At 45.6% G+C, this 18,404-nt stretch overlaps 1 protein-coding gene across 1 annotated transcript in view; it reads left to right on the top strand.

Annotated features, from left to right (window-relative positions):
• Positions 1–347: 347 nt before the first annotated feature.
• The window catches only part of LOC307211313 (LIM/homeobox protein LMX-1.2-like), an 81,487-nt gene continuing 63,430 nt past the window's right edge, over positions 348–18,404 (top strand). The window contains exons 1-3 of the mRNA XM_079967848.1: positions 348–376; positions 10,648–10,734; positions 16,815–17,001. Coding sequence (XP_079823974.1) covers positions 10,677–10,734; positions 16,815–17,001 — 245 coding nt within the window. The 5' untranslated portion in view covers positions 348–376; positions 10,648–10,676. The remainder of the gene's footprint in view (positions 377–10,647; positions 10,735–16,814; positions 17,002–18,404) is intronic.

The raw sequence follows: 18,404 nt of genomic DNA, 5'->3' as shown, positions 1-18,404 counted from the left end.
CCGTAAAGGGAATATTTATCCCTGCTCTCCAAGGGACTTACTCCTAAGTAAGCGTCCACTGCTCTTCAGCCTGAAGCAGCAAAGGGGCGGCTTTGAAGGACTGCCCTCCCTTCCTGATTCCTAGGAATGACAAGTAGCGCGGGGGGGGGGCAGGTTCAAGTGGGTGGGGGTCGCCCATACATCCCTCCTGGCGCGCCCCTGGATGTGTCTGGAGTATTCACTTTCATTTCCACCCCCCTTGCAAGCTTTAGACAATAGGGGGGACCCCCACCCCATCATCTTCCCCCTCCCCCTCCTCCCCTCCTCCCTCTCCTCCTCTCCTTCGCAGCCGAAGGCAGAGCGGACGAGCAGAGAGGGAAACCAGCGCCGGAACCGGGTAGGTCGCGCGTTTGGCCGAGATCGAGAGCTTCGCGTCCGGGTGGGGGCTCCGAAATACGGAAAGCCGGGGGGGCAGAAAGAGAGAGGATCTCCCGCGGTTTCGCCTCCAGGCTGTTCCTCACTCCCCCCCCCCCCCTTACGAGAGAGCCTTGAAAATCCTTCCCTAAGAACGGGGCGAGGGTTCGAGTCGCGTCGCCGGCCTGGTCCTTTAGAAGAGCGGTGGGGGGGATTGATCTGGCTTCCACCCCTAAACTAAGTCCTCACCCACCCCAGAGTGTGCGCAGGCTCTGGGTCTCTCCCCGCCACCGCCCAAGGGGGACCCCTTCCATGATCGACGGGAAGTTTTCTTAAGGCTGGGCAGGGAGCCCTTTAGATTGCACCTTTCTTTGAAAGGGGATCCCGCTGAACCGTGCGCGCCTCCTCTCCTTAGCGCAGGATCTCGGGGTGATCCAAAGCGGCTTACTGGCAAGAGGCTCCAGGCAGAGGAGCGCGCGCCGGCAGAATTCGCTGTGGGACTCACTGCCACAAGGTCCGGCGACAGCCACGCACAAGCTCGGGTGGCTTTTAGAGGACTGATTCGTGGAGTATGAGGCGTCTCGTCGGCTGCTATTCAGCATGGCTTATAGGCTGTCGCCAGGGTCAGAGGCCGCGCTCACTTAGTTGCAGGCGGGGCAGGGGGAGGCAGCAGCAGGAAGGGGCTTTTGCGCTGGGCTCTTGCCCGCGGTGAGCTGCCCAGAGGCGCCTGGTTGGGCTCTGCGACGCTGCGCTAGACGGACCTTTGGGCCTCTTCTTCTGTGCGGCGGTTATGGAGTTTGCGGCGTCCTATTTGGCAGGGTGGGCGCGGGGAGGCAGGGGAGAGTTGCAGCACAATCCTAAGCACGCTTCCTCGGGAGGAAACCCTGCACTTTTCAGTGGGACTTTTTCTCGAGGAAGCGCGCCAAGGAACGCAGCCTTCCCGACCTGTCCATTTAGCGAATTAGGCTCGCTTAGGCTTGGTGGGGATTTCACATTAAGTTTGCCTTCCATCCAGGTGAGCATCAACTTCCAAGCAAGGGGCACCATCTACCCCAAAGCTTGACGCGTCCCAAGTCCCGTCGGTTTCAAGGGGTCGGGGAGGCGAGCGCTTCAGCCTCTCGTCTGGCAAAGCACGAGGACGTGGGAAATGCTTCCGTTCGGGTGGATCGTGCCCCTGTTTTGGGACGGAACGGGGTCGGCTGGAGTGGACTCAGCCTGCTGAGCGTCTGCTAAGCGTCGAGGGTGATTTGTGCGAGAAGCTGCGGGGAAGGAGGACTGAGTACCATCCGCATGAGGTCGAGACTACTTGGGGAATGAAATCGAGAGAGAGAGAGAGAGAGAGAGAGAGAGAGAGAGAGAGAGATGGGACTTGCTTTTCACTGCTTAAAGAGTCCTAGCGAAGGGCACTCCTCCTCCTCACTTCCCAGACGCTTCTTGCCAAAGCAAAAACCGCGCTGTCTTGGGGTGGGGGGTCTATATACATACGATATATCATATATGTGACAAAGATCGGTATGTGACCGTCAGAGGAGAAACTGTGCATTGGCAGAAGTCTCTTTCAGTGAGTTTCTGTTTGCAACCGGGACAAATATTATTCCAGGGGCACGAATCGCAGACTTCTATTTATATCGCTGGATGCATTGATTTGTCCTAAAGTCATTCTCGCAAATAACGCAAGCATTTCGATATATAGTATACCGTTTGTTTGTTTGTTTGTTTGTTTGTGTGTGTGTGTGTGTGTGTGTTGTTGCGTGACTTGCTTGCGTGTCGCTACTGTTCTGACGGACCGGCTACTAAGCTGCCCTTGTCTTTAGGTAAGGAAGGTGAGACTTGGCGCTACGACCCTTCAGTCATCATCCAAAGAGTTCTGCTGGCGCAAGGGTGTGAGAGAGAAATCGGATATATTATAAACGATGAAAAATACCGTATAGCAGCGCGCGCACGTGTGTTTGCATACCTGTGCCCTATTTTCTATGGCAGGGCGCTTCTCCACGTTCCTTCGCTTCCTGGGTTGGTCGGTCCCTGGATGCGCATCGGGACAAACAGGGAAGTTGCAGCGCGCCAGACTCCTTGTCCGACGGGCTCCTGCGATGTCGGTTATAGTTCTTTTAACTTAGATTTGAGGCGCATGTTGAGGACCAGTTGCGCATCCTCGTGTACTTAGTTCAGTTTATATCGCTCAGACAAACCCTGAACTCCTCGAGGTTGAGGACGCTGCGTGCGCTTCGACTTACGACTTCCTCGCTGCGTCGCCAAATAGGACCCTAGTAAAGTTATGTACCATGCAAAATACATACTGCTATGCCTTTATGACGCACCTTCTAGAGTGCTGGTAAAAACAAAATCAGGGCACGATCCAGCCAAATTTATGCTTGCTCCTAAGCATACTTGCCTCGGAGTAAGTCCCAGAGAACTCGGCGGTGCTTTTTTCGGCTTATGCACAGCCAGCTGCACGACCCGGAGGCATTTTAAAAATCTAAAAAATCTCCTTGAAATAACTGAGAATGGCCTGGCTATTATGATTTCATATTTGAAGAAGCATAGGCGGGTTCACATATATCACCTATTATTCACACAGCGTCCGCGTCAACGGGCTTTCATAGCGTCCCAACATGCAAAAAGAAGGGTTCTCCTGCAGCGAGAAGCCTATGCTCGGCGCGCGTAAAAATTGGGTAGCTTCAATATGTGGATAAAAGTTTGCTACGATTTCCTAGTATTCTATAGGGAATGTTATGTCTCAAGCCCCATCGATATTGTCTCTGGAAGATACAGTGATCGAAAATGAATTTATTTTCAAGAGACATCTCAATTCTAAACACATTGTTTTACTTGTAAGTAAACTCTAGTCAAGTGTGATTTTTTAAAAGCCACCCACTCTTTCCGGCCTCCGCCCCTCCCTTGATAAACTTGTAGGCAGATTCCAGAACAATACATTGTGCGAGTCTGCTCTGGGGAGAAGAATTCTGAAGACCTGCGCGGCGATCTGATACGTACTTACCTGCGAGAAAACCCCGAACCCAATGGGATTTACATCTGGTAAAACATGCAAATGCTTATCCTGTTAACCGTTTTGTTTTGTGATCTGAGTTCTGGAAGTCTTAAAGTCATCAGGCGGCTATTGAGATAAATGGAATTTACTTGCAACTAAATGTAAATGATCGGCTCGTTAGACTTATTAAAACTTAATAACCTCGGTGTTAGACGCAATTGAAATCCATCAGCCTTGTGAGAAATATATTTAGCATCCGGATGTGTAGCAGCTTAAAGCAGTGTCGCCATTGATGCACAGCTGTCAACTTTTCCCTTTTTTTAAGGGAAATTCCCTTATTCCGAATAGGATTCCTCGCAAAAAAAAAAGGAAAAAGTTGACAGCTATGCATTGATGCCTTTTGACTCCGCTGGGTTTAAAAATATACAATGGTTTTAGAGTGCACTGGTCAATTAATTTTGGCAAGCCGCTAGGAAAGTCGACAGGTCAAGGTTTTGAATGTGATCTTTGAATGAAAAGCGGTATATAAATTTAATAAACTGTTATTCTTGTTTTTCTTATTATTAATTTATTTGCTTGTTCTTGTATTTTTCATGAAGTTTTAATTTATTGTAATTATCTTTTGCTTGCTGTTGTGTTCTATATAAATGTTTGTAAAGTGAAATTTAGTCATTTGTATCTTACAAGAAACTCAGGGTTCTCCTCCTCCATTTTATCCTCGCGCGATCACAGAGATGGAGACTGTCCCAAAGTCACCCGGTGAGCTCCATGGCCCAATGGAGATTTGAACCCAGATCACACACCCCCGCACCCGCTTCAATGCACCACGCTAACCACTGCACTAAGCTATTTTATTTTTGCTTCCTCCACCTCTGGAGCCTTTGCTGAAAGGCGATTTTATAAATGTGAAAAATATCTATATATACAAAGGGGGGGGATCAGTATTTTCCTTTAGGTTCATTGTGGGCACGGACAGTTTGAAAACAACAACGTGCTTTATGTAGCGTAGACAGACCCATAAATGTATTAGTCTTTTAAGGTGCCACTTTAAGCATTATATTTTTCACAGCATGTCTTAAGTTAAGGTTGTCGAATCCGAACTGTTACTTTAAAAAAATAAACGAGAACCGTCAGCCCTTTCGAGGAAATACATAAAAATGTTGAAATGCCGCATCTCAAAATAATAACTTACAAAGTGTAACCCGCGTCGAAGCACAGAAGTAACTTTTAAAACCCAAAACAAACATCGGATTCAAAAAGTTGGTGCTTAACACAACGTATAAAGCAGGCTGGATAACTAATACAAAATGAAAAGGAACCTAGCGGCAATTTCCCCCTATTCATGACAGAAAATGCCCATCTAATTGAAATGTACGACGCAACCTGTCTAGTGCCAACGTCTACTCAGAAGTAAGACCCACTGAGTTGAGGAGAAGTTACTTTTAAAGTAAGCGTGTATATATAAATATGACCTCAGCCTCAGAAAAACTGGAGAGGAGACGAGAGAGGAAACAGAGGAAAGCTTCTCGTTTTCCTAAAGACTCACAAACGCAACAATTAGTGTTCAAGATCTCGCATCGCTTCCCTTTGGCCGAAGCGCCTGTTAGCGCAAAAGCCTTGGAACAGAATCCATTCTCTTCTCCAGCCGTCCTTTTGGGGGGCGAATAGAGCACAGAGTTGTTCCAATTATTGTTGGTTGGGTTTGCTGGGGAGGGTGGAATTTCCCAAGCCCCTTTCCAAATAATATACACTTTAAAAACAGGCGGACCAAAGAGAGAGGGGGAGATTAAATTGCGCCCCAAAGTCGAGCATTGATGAGACCCGGGCAGCAGCGCCTCGACTCCTCGCCGCCTCGGAGGAGAGACGCTCGTGGAAACGCGGCTTCTCGCCCGGAGCGAGACATCTCTTCTGCTTGGTCCGGGCAGGCGCCGAGCCATCGCGGCGAGTCGGCGGAATGCAAGAGCCTTCCTTGGCCGTCCCACTCCCCCCCCCTCCGCCCGCCTCCCCTTCTAGCTTCCTCCTTCTCGAAATGAAAAAAAAAAAAAAGGAGTCAGGATCCGGACAGGTGGGCGGGGGCAGGCGGGGGTCTCACAGGTCGAAGCGGCAGGCGAGTGGCCCTAGATCACAGTTTCTTTCATCACGACCAAGGTACCTGCCTCGGACACCCGCCCCCACCCGCCCCGTTCTCTGTGTCCCAATCCGTTTTCCAACTCCTCCTCTGCCTGTTCCTGAGACATCTTGGTCCCCACAGCTCTTGCTTCTTCCTGTCCAAAGCAGAGGAGCAGCAAAGTAGACCAGGTACTGAATGACAGGTAGAAGTAGCTGGTCAACAGAATCTGATGATATAAGTATATTTACTGAGAAGTCAACCCGCAGAGGATTATAGTCTAAGGGCACAATCCTAACCAGGCCTATTTGATAAAAAAGGCGGGAAAGGGTTTTGTTTTGTTTTAATTTGGACTGCAAATGGAGAAAGACCTTTTGTTCTTGTCTCCATGCAGTAGACTTAAAGTCGGGATGGAGAAACAGTGGCTGGCCAGATGTTTCTGGACTCCAGCACCCATCATCGCTGACCTTGGTCCTGCTGGTGCAACAGTGTCTAAAGGGTCACAGGCTCCTGACCCCTCAGCTATAGGCTCCCATGTTCGCTGCTGCAATTAAGGCATTCCCTACTTCTAGCATCTCTCTAAATTGGGGTGTTAAGAGCTACTAGTTGCACTCCTGAACTTTTCTCCCATTGGCCCTGCCAATGATATCTATGCACACTGCTTAATTGCGGAAGTGATTTCTAGGGACTAGGCAGCGAGCAGGAATGACAATGGCAAAATCTGGAGCCCCCCACCCTGCCATGTTTCCCATGCCCTGCTCTTAGTCTTAGAGCAGGAATTTGCAGCTTGAGTGCTGGGATTAACTACTCCTGAGAGTAATGAGAATTAAGAACATCAGTGAGGAATAAGCTAATCAAATTAGGAGAAACTCCTGTAAGCAGCTCCACTCACAGAGAAGGCCGCCCCACGGTATCTCTGTGTGATTTACTGTTCAGGCCAGTCTCCTTCCAGTTAGGCTCTGTGGTCCTTTCCCTGTATCAGGTGTCACACAGGAACTTCCAATCATTCCCAGCACAGAGACCCAGGGGATGTCCCTCATTTCTCAGAAGCTAGAGAACCTGATCTAGGGAAAGGAACCCCCCCCCCCCTTTGGAAGGTTTGCCCTATGACCAGATCAGATGGTTGTGCTCTTATTTCCCCAGTCATCCATCCACATAGTCACAGCCTGGCACTCACAACATAGTGCATCTCCTGCTTCTAATGGAGACACCAGCAATCCTCACCTACAACTCCAGCCTGACTGGGCAACTTCTCCTATAGCCTGATGGCTCACCTTGGCTTACTTTCATTTGTCATAGACGGAAGCAGTTTTGTTTTAGAGGCTTTGGTGTGGCCATGGGTGTCCAGACCTTAACCCTCAGATAGAATCCACTTTGAATGCCTTAAAACACTGGGCATGTGCAGAGTGTCACCTTCCCCTTCCTGCTGATGGCTGACTAAATTCAGTTCCTTCACACGTGGGGTTAGGGGACTGATTTTCAGGCAGGCTGAAATCCCAGCAGCATTCCACTTTTAGAATAGCTTCATATTGTTATGTGCCACCCCAATTAGCATTTATTAATTTCTAGGGTTTAGCGCGCGCCCCCCCGCCACACCTATAACAATATTTTCATTTTGGCAGCCCTTATTCCTGTGCCATTCGCTGTGGCTGACATTTTGAAGAGGCTGTAATGTTAGGAAGGGAAGAACAAGAGCATGGATAAAGAAGATATTGTGTAACACTAAATTCATTTGTTAGGTCTGTTTTACTTCCTTGGTTTTACCTCAGAAAGGCTGATTTATGCCCTTATCTCTTACCTACCAGATTGTCATTTGCTTTTGCATCCCACTCTCAGTAATTCCCAAGGCTGTAAAGTAGGCCATTATAATAATTAGGGTTCCCAACTTTTCAACTAGCTCCTGTAGCTATGTTTTTAATAGCAGCTCAGTCTGTGGAAATGAGCAGGTAATATGTTTCTCTTTGCTCTGAAAATCATCTCCAGCTAGTTCCTGCTGATCAAGCTGCTGTTGGCACACCTAAAAAGGTTGTCTGAAAAGTTGACAAATAATCTAATTATAACCTCATATTACCATTTATTGCACCAGACACACACCTTAGGCTAGGAGAAAGTAGCTTGCTTGGTAAAGGTAAAGGTAAAGGTAAAGGGACTACAGTATTAGGTCCAGTCATGGCCAACTCTGGGGTTGTGGCGCTCATCTCGCTTTATTGGCCGAGGGAGCCGGCGTACAGCTTCTGGATCATGTGGCCAGCATGACTGAGCCACTTCTGGCGAACCAGAGCAGCGCACGGAAACGCCGTTTACCTTCCTAACAGAGGGGTACCTATTTATCTACTTGCACTTTGACATGCTTTCAAACTGCTAGGTTGGCAGGAGCAGGGACCAAACAATGGGAGCTCACCCCATCTCGGGGATTTGAACCGCCGACCTTCTGATCGGCAAGTCCTAGGCTCTGTGGTTTAACCCACAGTGCCACCCGTGTCCCCAGCTTGCTTAAGGCCATCTATTAAAGAAGGAAAAGCCTCTGAGTTTGTGCAGAATGCCTTTCTCTCCCTAATGAAGAATCACAGTTAGCATTCACACATCTGGCATGAGCAGGAACCATTTCTAGGTATGAACCCACAACACGTATCTGTTTTAAGAAGCTAAAGACAGATCTCAGGTCCCAGAAGTCATGTAAGTAGTGTTTCTGGCAAATGTTTGTTGAGATGCAGTGGGGATGCAGTGGGTAATTTCACGTGCTGAACTAGAACAGTCTGGCAAGTGCATTGCTCAAATCTCCCCTTGGCCATAAACTCACAAACTTACATATTTATGTGCAAAGCTACTCAGAGGTAAGGCCCACTTTATTCTGTGGGACTTCCTCCCAAGTGGGTGGGTATACTCAATCTCCTTGAGTGGCCATTCACTATCTCTCAGCCACAATCAAAAATATGGGGGTAAGAATTCACAGGAAAGTTACAAGGACTATTGACGTATTTTTATTTGTTTGTATATTTCTGACCTTTCTATATTCCCCATCAACTAAGTCCTCTGGGTGGTTTACAAAATATTAAAAATAAGTTTTAAAAATACAGACTAAAAATAAAAAATAAACCAATATCTCTATATTGCCAGCATAAAACTAACACAAGCAGAATATAAACCAATACAGTGGTACCTCGGGTTATATATGCTTCAGGTTACATACGCTTCAGGTTACAGACTCCACTAACCCAGAAATAGTACCTCGGGTTAAGAACTTTGCTTCAGGATGAGAACAGAAATCGTGCAGCGGCGGCAGCAGGAGGCCCCATTAGCTAAAGTGGTGCTTCAGGTTAAGAACACTTTCAGTTTAGAACAGACCTCCAGAACAAATTAAGTTCTTAACCTGAGGTACCACTGTATAAAACTAGTCTAAAAACCAGCAAGGGAAAAAATAGTAACTGGCATATTAAAAGGCATGAGTGGGGAGCGGGGAGGACCATAACAGAGGCACCAGGTGAGCCTTTCTGGGGAAGGCATTCTATAATTGGGGCACCGCTATGCAGTGGTACATCTGGAGCTGGACCTCTGGGCTGAAATCCAGAGCCCACAGTCCAGAGGGTGGCAAATGGCAGGGGGAGCGGCAGCAAACAGGCACAAAACCAGCATCCAAGCTGTCATGAGCATGCCATGGCCCAGTGAGGCTGATTTTGGGAGCCATAGCATCTTTTTTTCTTTTCTTTTTTGTAAGCCAGAGATGGGGGGGCTGGCCAGGTATGTACATGGTTACATATATTTTTTAGTTTTCCCCCATTAAGGATATCATTTTCTAGAATAAAATGATGTATAAAGGTAAAGGTAAAGGGACTCCTGACCGTTAGGTCCATTCATGGCCGACTCTGGGGTTGCTGCGCTCATCTCGCTTTGTTGGCCGAGGGAGCCAGCGTACAGCTTCTGGGTCATGTGGCTAGCATGACTAAGCCGCTTCTGGCGAACCAGAGCAGCACACAGAAACGCCATTTACCTTCCCGCCGGAGTGGTACCTATTTATCTACTTGCACTTGACGTGCTTTGAAACTCCTAGGTGGGCAGGAGCTGGGACCAAACAACAGGAGCTCACCCCGTCGTGGGGATTTGAACCACTGACCTTCTGATCAGCAAGCCCTAGGCTCTGTGGTTTAGACCACAGCGCCATCCGTGTCCCTAAAATGATGTATATTCCCAAGTAAATATGCACAACTCTAATTTATTCCTTTAGTCTAAAAGATGGTGCTGTTAAGTGAGTTTAAAATGGGAAACTGCATAAGCTCAGAGAGCATTTTTCATCAGGGTTGGCAAACCATTGGGGGGGTCTAATCATACCAGGAATATAGGAGCAGTTACAAAGCATGGGGTAACTGGGGTAAGGGAAAAAAATAAATGTTAATTATGTACTGAAATAATACAAAGGAGGACCCCAGAAGTCCACGAAGCCTAGCATCTAAAACCATCAATTTGTGCATCAGTGCCACCACCCCAAAGGCCCTGTCCCCATGCCCACACACCACCAGGCAGGGGAACCTCAAGGAGGGCCTCTGGTGAAAGTCTTGAGTATGTATATGCAAGAGATAATCCTTCAGGTAACTTGCTTAGGGCTTCATTTAAACATTGGAGGGCTCAGAAAAGAACTGGAAATGTAGATGATGAAGCACTGGTGTGATCATATCTACCAACAGATGGAGTCGGGGAGGGCATAGCTGGTCTGCTCTTGTGCTTTTAAGGTGCAGAAGTCAGCAGGTGATGCTTTTCAGAGCACAGTGATTAATACTACCTACGGTTAATATTGATGGCTGATAGCACAGAAGCAGCAGCCGCTGAAACAGTTGGCAACCCTATAGTGAGATGGCGTACATGGGGAGCTGTAAACACTCTTGTGTGCCATCAGAGGCACAGACATCCCACTGCCAGAAAAAATTAAAAATAGCAGCCCCACTCCCAAAGCCAGAACAGTATCCAAGAAAATACACTGAGAGTACCTAGCCCTTTTTGGAGTTACTTTGTTGGCAAGCACTTGAGAAGGCAGAAGTTGGATCTATGCAGAGCAAGAATTCCCAGTTCTCCTTCATCCTGCTTGAGTCCAGCTGCTGCCTGCCAGCCTCCCTTGCCCTTATCTCTCTCTCTTTTTTATGACTAAGTCTCTCCTCCTCCATGGCAGGTCCATCCTATGCTTGCCAGACCTGGAGGATGAAGACGGAAGAGGCTCCATCTTGTCTCCAGCAGGCCACGCCCGTCCTGGGCTATGGTGAGTTTCTGATCTAGGGAAGCGTGTGTGCAGCTCCACAGGTGGGGGGCAAATGCCCCACAATCCAGTGGTCTTGGCTGAATGTCTGCAGTGATACTCAGGCTCCAAGTAAGTGCTAGACGGACCCTAGTATAGCATCAGCTTCAGAAAATCTTTCTTGGTTCTCTAGACTCTGGTTAAGGGAACAACAACAACCCAGACTAGGACGCCCTTTGCTAATCTAGAAGCAAACCTGCTACTTAATGTGAATTAAAGCTCACTGATGCAAAATGCAGAAAGGTTATTTTTGAAAAGCAACGTCAGGACAGTGAACTTGAGTATATGTAGCATTCTCCTTAGATGTACAGTATTATGCTGATTGTTTTGTGCAAACACACACACACACATTGTTTTATCGCACTTTTGAATTGTTTTCATGAAATTATTTTTCATTGCCTTGAGGAATATGGCACCTTATATATAATCTACTATTATAATTAATACTCAGCAAACACATGACCACAGTAGAAATACAATGCCTATAACAAATTCAAAAAAAGGAATGTCAAGAAATGAAATGTGTAACCTTAATGACGCTTTTAGACCCATAAGGACAATAAAATACCAGTGGTGAATGTAATTATGTTTATAATGGATAACAACACAGGCTGTTTCTCACTGACATCCTGATATAACCTGCTCATTAACGTCTAAGTTTACATAAGCCAGGATTTTTTAAAGGCAATAGATGGGTTTTCTTATTTCAAATGGCATAGTCCTACACAGTTTCCTAAGTTCCTGCTGGCACAACCAACACGTTTCAATGTTTTTCTCAATAATTATGATGGCTAAAAGTATTCTGAGGATGGGAAAACATCAGCATTCTGAAAACCATAGCTTGACTTTTGGAGCACTTCTAATTCCTTTGGAAAACAAAAGTGGTGCATTTACATTGATTTGTTATTGTTTAGTTGTTTAGTCGTGTCCGACTCTTCGTGACCCCATGGACCAGAGCACGCCAGGCACTCCTGTCTTCCACTGCCTCCCGCAGTTTGGTCAAACTCATGCTGGTAGCTTCGAGAACACTGTCCAACCATCTCGTCCTCTGTCATCCCCTTCTCCTTGTGCCCTCCATCTTTCCCAACATCAGGGTCTTTTCCAGGGAGTCTTCTCTTCTCATGAGGTGGCCAAAGTCTTGGAGCCTCAGCTTCAGGATCTGTCCTTCCAGTGAGCACTCAGGGCTGATTTCCTTCAGAATGGATAGGTTTGATCTTCTTGCAGTCCATAGGACTCTCAAGAGTCTCTTCCAGCACCATAATTCAAAAGCATCAATTCTTCGGCGATCAGCCTTCTTTATGGTCCAGCTCTCACTTCCATACATCACTACTGGGAAAACCATAGCTTTAACTATACGGACCTTTGTCGGCAAGGTGATGTCTCTGCTTTTTAAGATGCTGTCTAGGTTTGTCATTGCTTTTCTCCCAAGAAGCAGGCTATCGCCATCTGTAGTGATCATGGAACCCAAAAAAGTAAAATATCTCACTGCCTCCATTTCTTCCCCTTCTATTTGCCAGGAGGTGATGGGACCAGTGGCCATGATCTTAGTTTTTTTTATGTTGAGCTGCAGAGCATATTTTGCGCTCTCCTCTTTCACCCTCATTAAGAGGTTTTAATTCCTCCTCATTTTCTGCCATCAAGGTTGTGTCATCTGCATATCTGAGGTTGTTGATATTTCTTCCTGCAATCTTAATGATGAATTCTGCATAAAAGTTACCTAAATAAGCAGGGAGACAATATACAGCCTTGTCGTACTCCTTCCCCAATTTACATTGATATTAATTTAGACTGATATCTTGTGCTAAATAAGAAGGATCTCCTAGCACCTCTCCTGCCAGATACTGCTTCTGTTCTATATTGGATAACAAGGTCTTTTATAATGTTGAGGAGTTGTGGGGAAAATGCAATTCATGCATCCTTTATTATCCCCCATTCTTAACAGTACAGGAACACACTGACATTTCCACTCTCATGTGCAAAATATATAGCAGAGGGCAACTACCCCCATGCAGCCTATGCATCTTTACTCTGAAGTGGGGCTTACTCCTGAGTAAGTGTGCACAGGACTCCAGCTCATATTGGAAGCTTGGCTTGCCTATGCAAGCACTGATGAAGTCTGGGGGAAAATATATCCCTCTCAGTAACTTTCATACAAACAAACTGAAGCAAATAATGCACGGGAGGGAGTACAGAGACCTTTGAAATGGCATCTCTGGGACCAGAGAGTTTCCACTAAAGCAGCAAACCTCGGCATTTTGCCGTTAAATAAACTGGAATAATGCTGCATAAGAGAGGGTTGTTTTCTTGAGCTCAAACCAGCTCCATTTCTTTATGACTTTTAATTTCAGTATGATTATAGGCATGTGCAGGCGGAAGATGTGGGTGTAAAGGCAATGAGAAGAATGAGAACAAAAGTCCTTGCTCCCAGATATTACATTGGCCCCCTACCTGCCCTGATTGTGTGTGTGTGTTCAGCATGCCAATTCAAGGAAGAGAGATCTGCTGCTAGTGCTGCCCAAGTGAGCCTGCAAGGAATTGTAAAGGCCCTTTTAGTATAACTGGTGGTGATACTTGGGTTGTGCTGGAATCCCAAGCTCTTGATTCACTGCAACTTGAATTGTTTTATGAAATTGATGTGTGTGGAGAAATCAGAAGTCTAGAAATGGAGACAGGGACTGATATAATGCAAAGGAAAACAGTGCTCCCCACACTTTTAAGAGTTGCATAGAAGAGGGAATTTTGAAAGGTGCTCCCACTCGCCGCAATAAGATTATCAAGAGACTGCAATCAAACCAGAAAAAAATTAAGCTGAACATTGTGATTCAGGACTTTGTCCTTTTGCTCCAAAAATTCATGGGATTATAACAGTCACCAATCTTTGGATAAATCTATCATATGTTCAGAGCAACTTATTTGTCATATTTTATGTATTCTGGTGCTATGTTAACCCTTAAACATCTTTCAAAATTTCAGCAAATCACACTATACTGAGTGTGCCCTTCTTAGAAAACATGCATGTCTCAGACCAAACTGCAATCCTACAATCACTTACCTGAGAGTAAGTCCCATTCAGCTCAATGGAGCTAATGTTTGAGTAGACATGTGTAGAATTACATTGTTAAGTTTGCTTTTCTAGATAAAATAACCATGAAGTTTTCATCTGAATTTGAAATCCCCTCTTTTTAACCTGGTAAGGGTTTTTTCAAGGCTTAATTTTTATTTTTTTAAAAAGATACATTTAAATTATAGCCTGGAAAAGAGGAGACTGAGAGTAGATGTGATAGCCATCTTCAAATATCTTAAGGGGTGTGACATGGGAGACAGAATATGCTTGTTTTCTCCTGCTCTGGAAGGTAGGACTTGAACTAATGGCTTCAAGCTACAAGAAAGGAGATTAAACATTTGGAAAAACTTCCTGGCAGAAGGAGCTGTTTGACCGAGGAATGGTCTCCCCTGGGAGGTTGTGGTCTCTCCTTCCTTGGAGGTTTTTTAGCAGAGGTTGGGTGGCTACCTGCCATGAATGCTTTGAGATTCCTGCACTGCAGGGGGTTGGACCAGATGACCCCCAGGGTCCCTTCCAACTCTGCAATTCTATGATTCTATGAAGGGAGGGAGCAGATCCTATGCTGTTGGTGTGTTCTGGTCCCTCCTCACTTCCTCCATCTTATCTCCACCCTAATAACCATTCAGCTAGGTTATTGCAACCTTCTGTCCCTTGAAGACAGTCAGGATGCTGCAGCTAGTATCAAACGTGGCTCTGTGGGCCATGTGACACCAACCCTTAGGGAGTTGCTATGGTTTTGATTTTGGTCTACAAAGCCTTATACAGCACAGGACCCAAACACTTGAAAGAGCATCTTTCCCAGTACATCCCACCTTGGGCCTTGAAAATGAGCCGGGGAGGCTCTGCTAGTAGCGCTGGCAGCAGCATTGCCCAGCTGCTGATGACAAGGGACACAGACCTTCCCGACTGTGGTATCCAATTGTGGAACAAGAGACTGGGAATGTAAGGAGGCAGCCATTTCCATCCCGTCCTATGTTCACCACAATCAGCACTGCTTCTGTTCCACTGCAGTTCAGATTCCACTGAAATCTGTTATATGTCTTGCTATCCACTATGGCCAAAACTATCATCATTAGTTACTCAATCAGTTTCAATACATTTCAGTGGAAAGGAAACATCAAAGACATCAACATCTTGGAGGCTGTTTTCCACTGTCAGTTTATTTTATTTTAATGTGTTTTTTTTGTAACGCTTTCAAGGTTTTTTTGTAATTTTACTGTATCATTTTATATTATGTCATATACTTGGTCTTCAGATGAACTGCAATTTAGAAGGGAATTAATGATAACAGTAACAACAGCAACTGCAGGTTAGGCAGAGTCTCTCTGGGGTTCCAGGCAGGCTTCTCTCCCAGCCCTCCTCCCAGCAGGTGCCCCCTGTGTGCAAAGTCTTACTACAGAGCCATGGCTCCTCTCCAGCACTGAGATGGCAGCGCACAGCATCAATCGAGTGCGAACACATGCACTCACACATACAAGCAGGGAAGCCTAAAAGGAAAGGAAGTGCGCCAACAAGACGCAGCAACCTCCGCACTGAAGATGATGACATGCACTTGGCAGCAGCTTAGATTCCCTGACTGCCTCAGCCCCAAGCCACGTCCAGCGCGCTGGAGAGGCTGTTTATGAGCCACCTGCACTTACTTCCTTACCTGCTGCAGTCCATGCTAGGAAGTCTTTGAACAGCTGCCATAGATTGATGCACAGATAATCCTGATCAACTCAAGCAAGACATTTAAAAAGTTATCTCCTATTTGAAGTGAGGTATGTCCTGCTTAAGCCAAAGGATCCGGGGGGGTAGAGAGGGCTGGAAATTGACTGAATGGATGAAGCAGGGTCAAAGATGCGCAGCAGTGACTCTTACACAAGCAAGAGCATTGTAAAGAATGGAGTGTGGGGAATCTGCAAGGAAATTCTCTGAGCTTCAAGAAGCAGAAGGACATTTTTATTTATATTCTTGGGATTGGTTTTTTAAAAAGTTTTCTAAACTATGAAGGGATGTATGTTTTCAGGATAAGGGGAAACTTCTTAAAAATGATATTTGGGATTCAAAAAAATAATCAGATTGATTACTAATATAAGTAAAATTTTATAAATAGTGGAATGAGCTATGAGGGCAATTGGTATTATACCCATTTTACAGAAAGAAGAACTGTAGATGAAAAACTTTCTTCATGTAGGACTATGGAATATTTCCCATTGTAGTGACAGCAGTATAAAACACATTATATGGATAAAATATTTCAATGCTCTGTTACCTGTTGAGTGCTTTTGGGATGAGGCAGGTTAAAAAAATTAATCATTAACGTTCAAATATTGTTTGTTTGCTAAATTTATATTCCTTGCTTCCTCCCAAAGGTGGCAAACATGTAAATAACAGAATACAGTACAATTAAAATGTCTAAAAACAGTTTTAAATAATATTCTAAAAACAGATTAAACCTTTTAAAACAACACTTAAAAACTAAACAAAAACTGGGTTTTTTTGTTTTTTAAAACCACCTACTCTCACAGCTAATAATTTAAGAGTTGCCAGGAACAGATCTTTCAGCCTCCAATTGCCTGGGTAAAAATGAATATTTCTAGATTTTTCCTAAGTTAATGATGAGGGAGTTGGACCACCGTCCCTAGGAAGGTCACTCCACAGTAATGTTCGAAACAACAGAATGACTTCAAAGTCACAGAATCCAAGTATGAACCAAACTGCAACATATAAGCTCCAACTATAGTGGGGGGGGGGAGTACGATTATACAAGTTGCACCATTTGCATGCAGATTGTGGGTTCTTTTCAGCAATGAGTTCCTGGGACATGAACCACCCGAGTGTTCTGCTGCAAAAGCATCCCCAGGCAGGGTATCCCAGCAGGTCACGCCACAGACCCGCAACACACCAGGCCTCCCTGTTTCTTTGTAAACTGTTCTCATTGATGAGGAGGACCTTTGAGTTTTGCAATTCATTGTTGTTGTTGTTCCCTGCCATCAAGGCTCAGAGTCCAAAATGCGGGAGGTTTGTGCTGGCTGCAACACCCCGATCTCCGACCGCTTCCTCCTGAGGGTGAATGAGCGTTCGTGGCACGAAGGCTGCTTGAAGTGCGCCGCTTGCCTGCAGGCTCTCTCCGGCACTTGCTACTGTCGCAACCGGCAGCTGTATTGCAAGCATGACTATGAAAAGTAAGTGCCTGGCACCTTTTGATTTCTACCCCTGTGGCTTGGCAGAGCAGGCTGAGGTGGGGAATGGTCAAGGGAAAGATGGGCCCAAATAACTTTGTTACCTGGGCGGTCATTTCTGTAGTCACTAGTTAGTTAAATATCCACCGTCATAGTGGAACTGGGCAGGCACTGTCGTCCTATTGGCTGCCATGAACATTGCTGTGATGTCACAGGTCAGAATAGTCCAGAGCTGGGCATCTAAGGGGGACGTGAAAGACCTCAGCACTGGAATTCTAGAGCCAAGTAATATGTTTCATTGAATTGTTGGTGCAAATCAGTTTATTTATTGTGGAGAGCTTTTGTCAGCTATTTTATGGTGTGGTTAAAGTTTGTATCACATGTAGGCTCAGAGACGTAATCTTTTCTTATCCAGTGGCATGATCTTATTGCCATGTGATAGGTGAATTGACTGTGAACAGGTTGCTAAAATCCATTATGAGATCAGGATTAAAGAACAACTGTGTATTCAGCTGCAAAATAAATCTAAATTCTGCAAACTGAAAATAAGTCATGCATGTTGAATATAATTGCTTTTTTAAAAACCTTAGTTTTGGATAATTTATTCTGCTGCCTTGAACATGGTTTTTAAGGAACAGTTTGGCACACTGGGGAATAATGTGCATGTGGATGGCAGGAGGGCAAGGAGACACCCCCAGGCTTCACTGCCTGCCCAGGAGAGCCAGAAACACCCCCTTTCATTAACAAAAATGAAAAGGATAAAGTAGCATGATTCCATGTCAGACACACAGAGTCTGTGTTTGCACAGCAAACCCCTGGATTCATTAAATATATACAGGGTTGATGATAGCTAGCTAAGCGGTAGCACTGCATAGGTAGGGTGAATTATTGCCAGGACACAATGCTGGAACATGAGTCAGCACCAGAGTGATGCTACTGCAACTCGGAGAAAGGCAGCAGCTGCGGTGCAACTGCTTAAGTTGCCCAGACTCCGGGTGGAGCAATCAGCAATATTCATAGCAGGAATCCTGGGGTTGTTTGTTTTTCCTTTATGGGAGGGAAGGAAGGCGGAGCACAGCGGAGCACAAGGAGTCTATTATTATTATAAAAAGCTTTGTATATCGACTCTTCCCCTATATATATATATTTCTCTCTGTGTGTGTTTTCTTTTTGTAAATCTACCAAAGAATAAAATAAAATATAATCAGGATTAAGGGATTGTCTCAGGACAGTGGAGGGTTATTGTATTTTTTATATTCTGTTGGGAGCCACACAGAATGACTGGGGAAACCCAGCCAGATGGGTGGGGTATAAATAATAAATTATTATAATATGATGCTGCTGCTGATGCTGTGTGTGCTGTGTCCTGCTGGTGCCGCGGTGGTGGCCCTTGCCCTTCTTCTGAT

This window comes from Podarcis cretensis (assembly GCF_951804945.1).
Source record: "Podarcis cretensis genome assembly, chromosome: 2".
Taxonomy (NCBI): domain Eukaryota; kingdom Metazoa; phylum Chordata; class Lepidosauria; order Squamata; family Lacertidae; genus Podarcis; species Podarcis cretensis.
The sequence above is the reverse complement of the archived record's forward strand: the minus strand, read 5'-3'. Positions and strand labels throughout refer to the sequence as shown.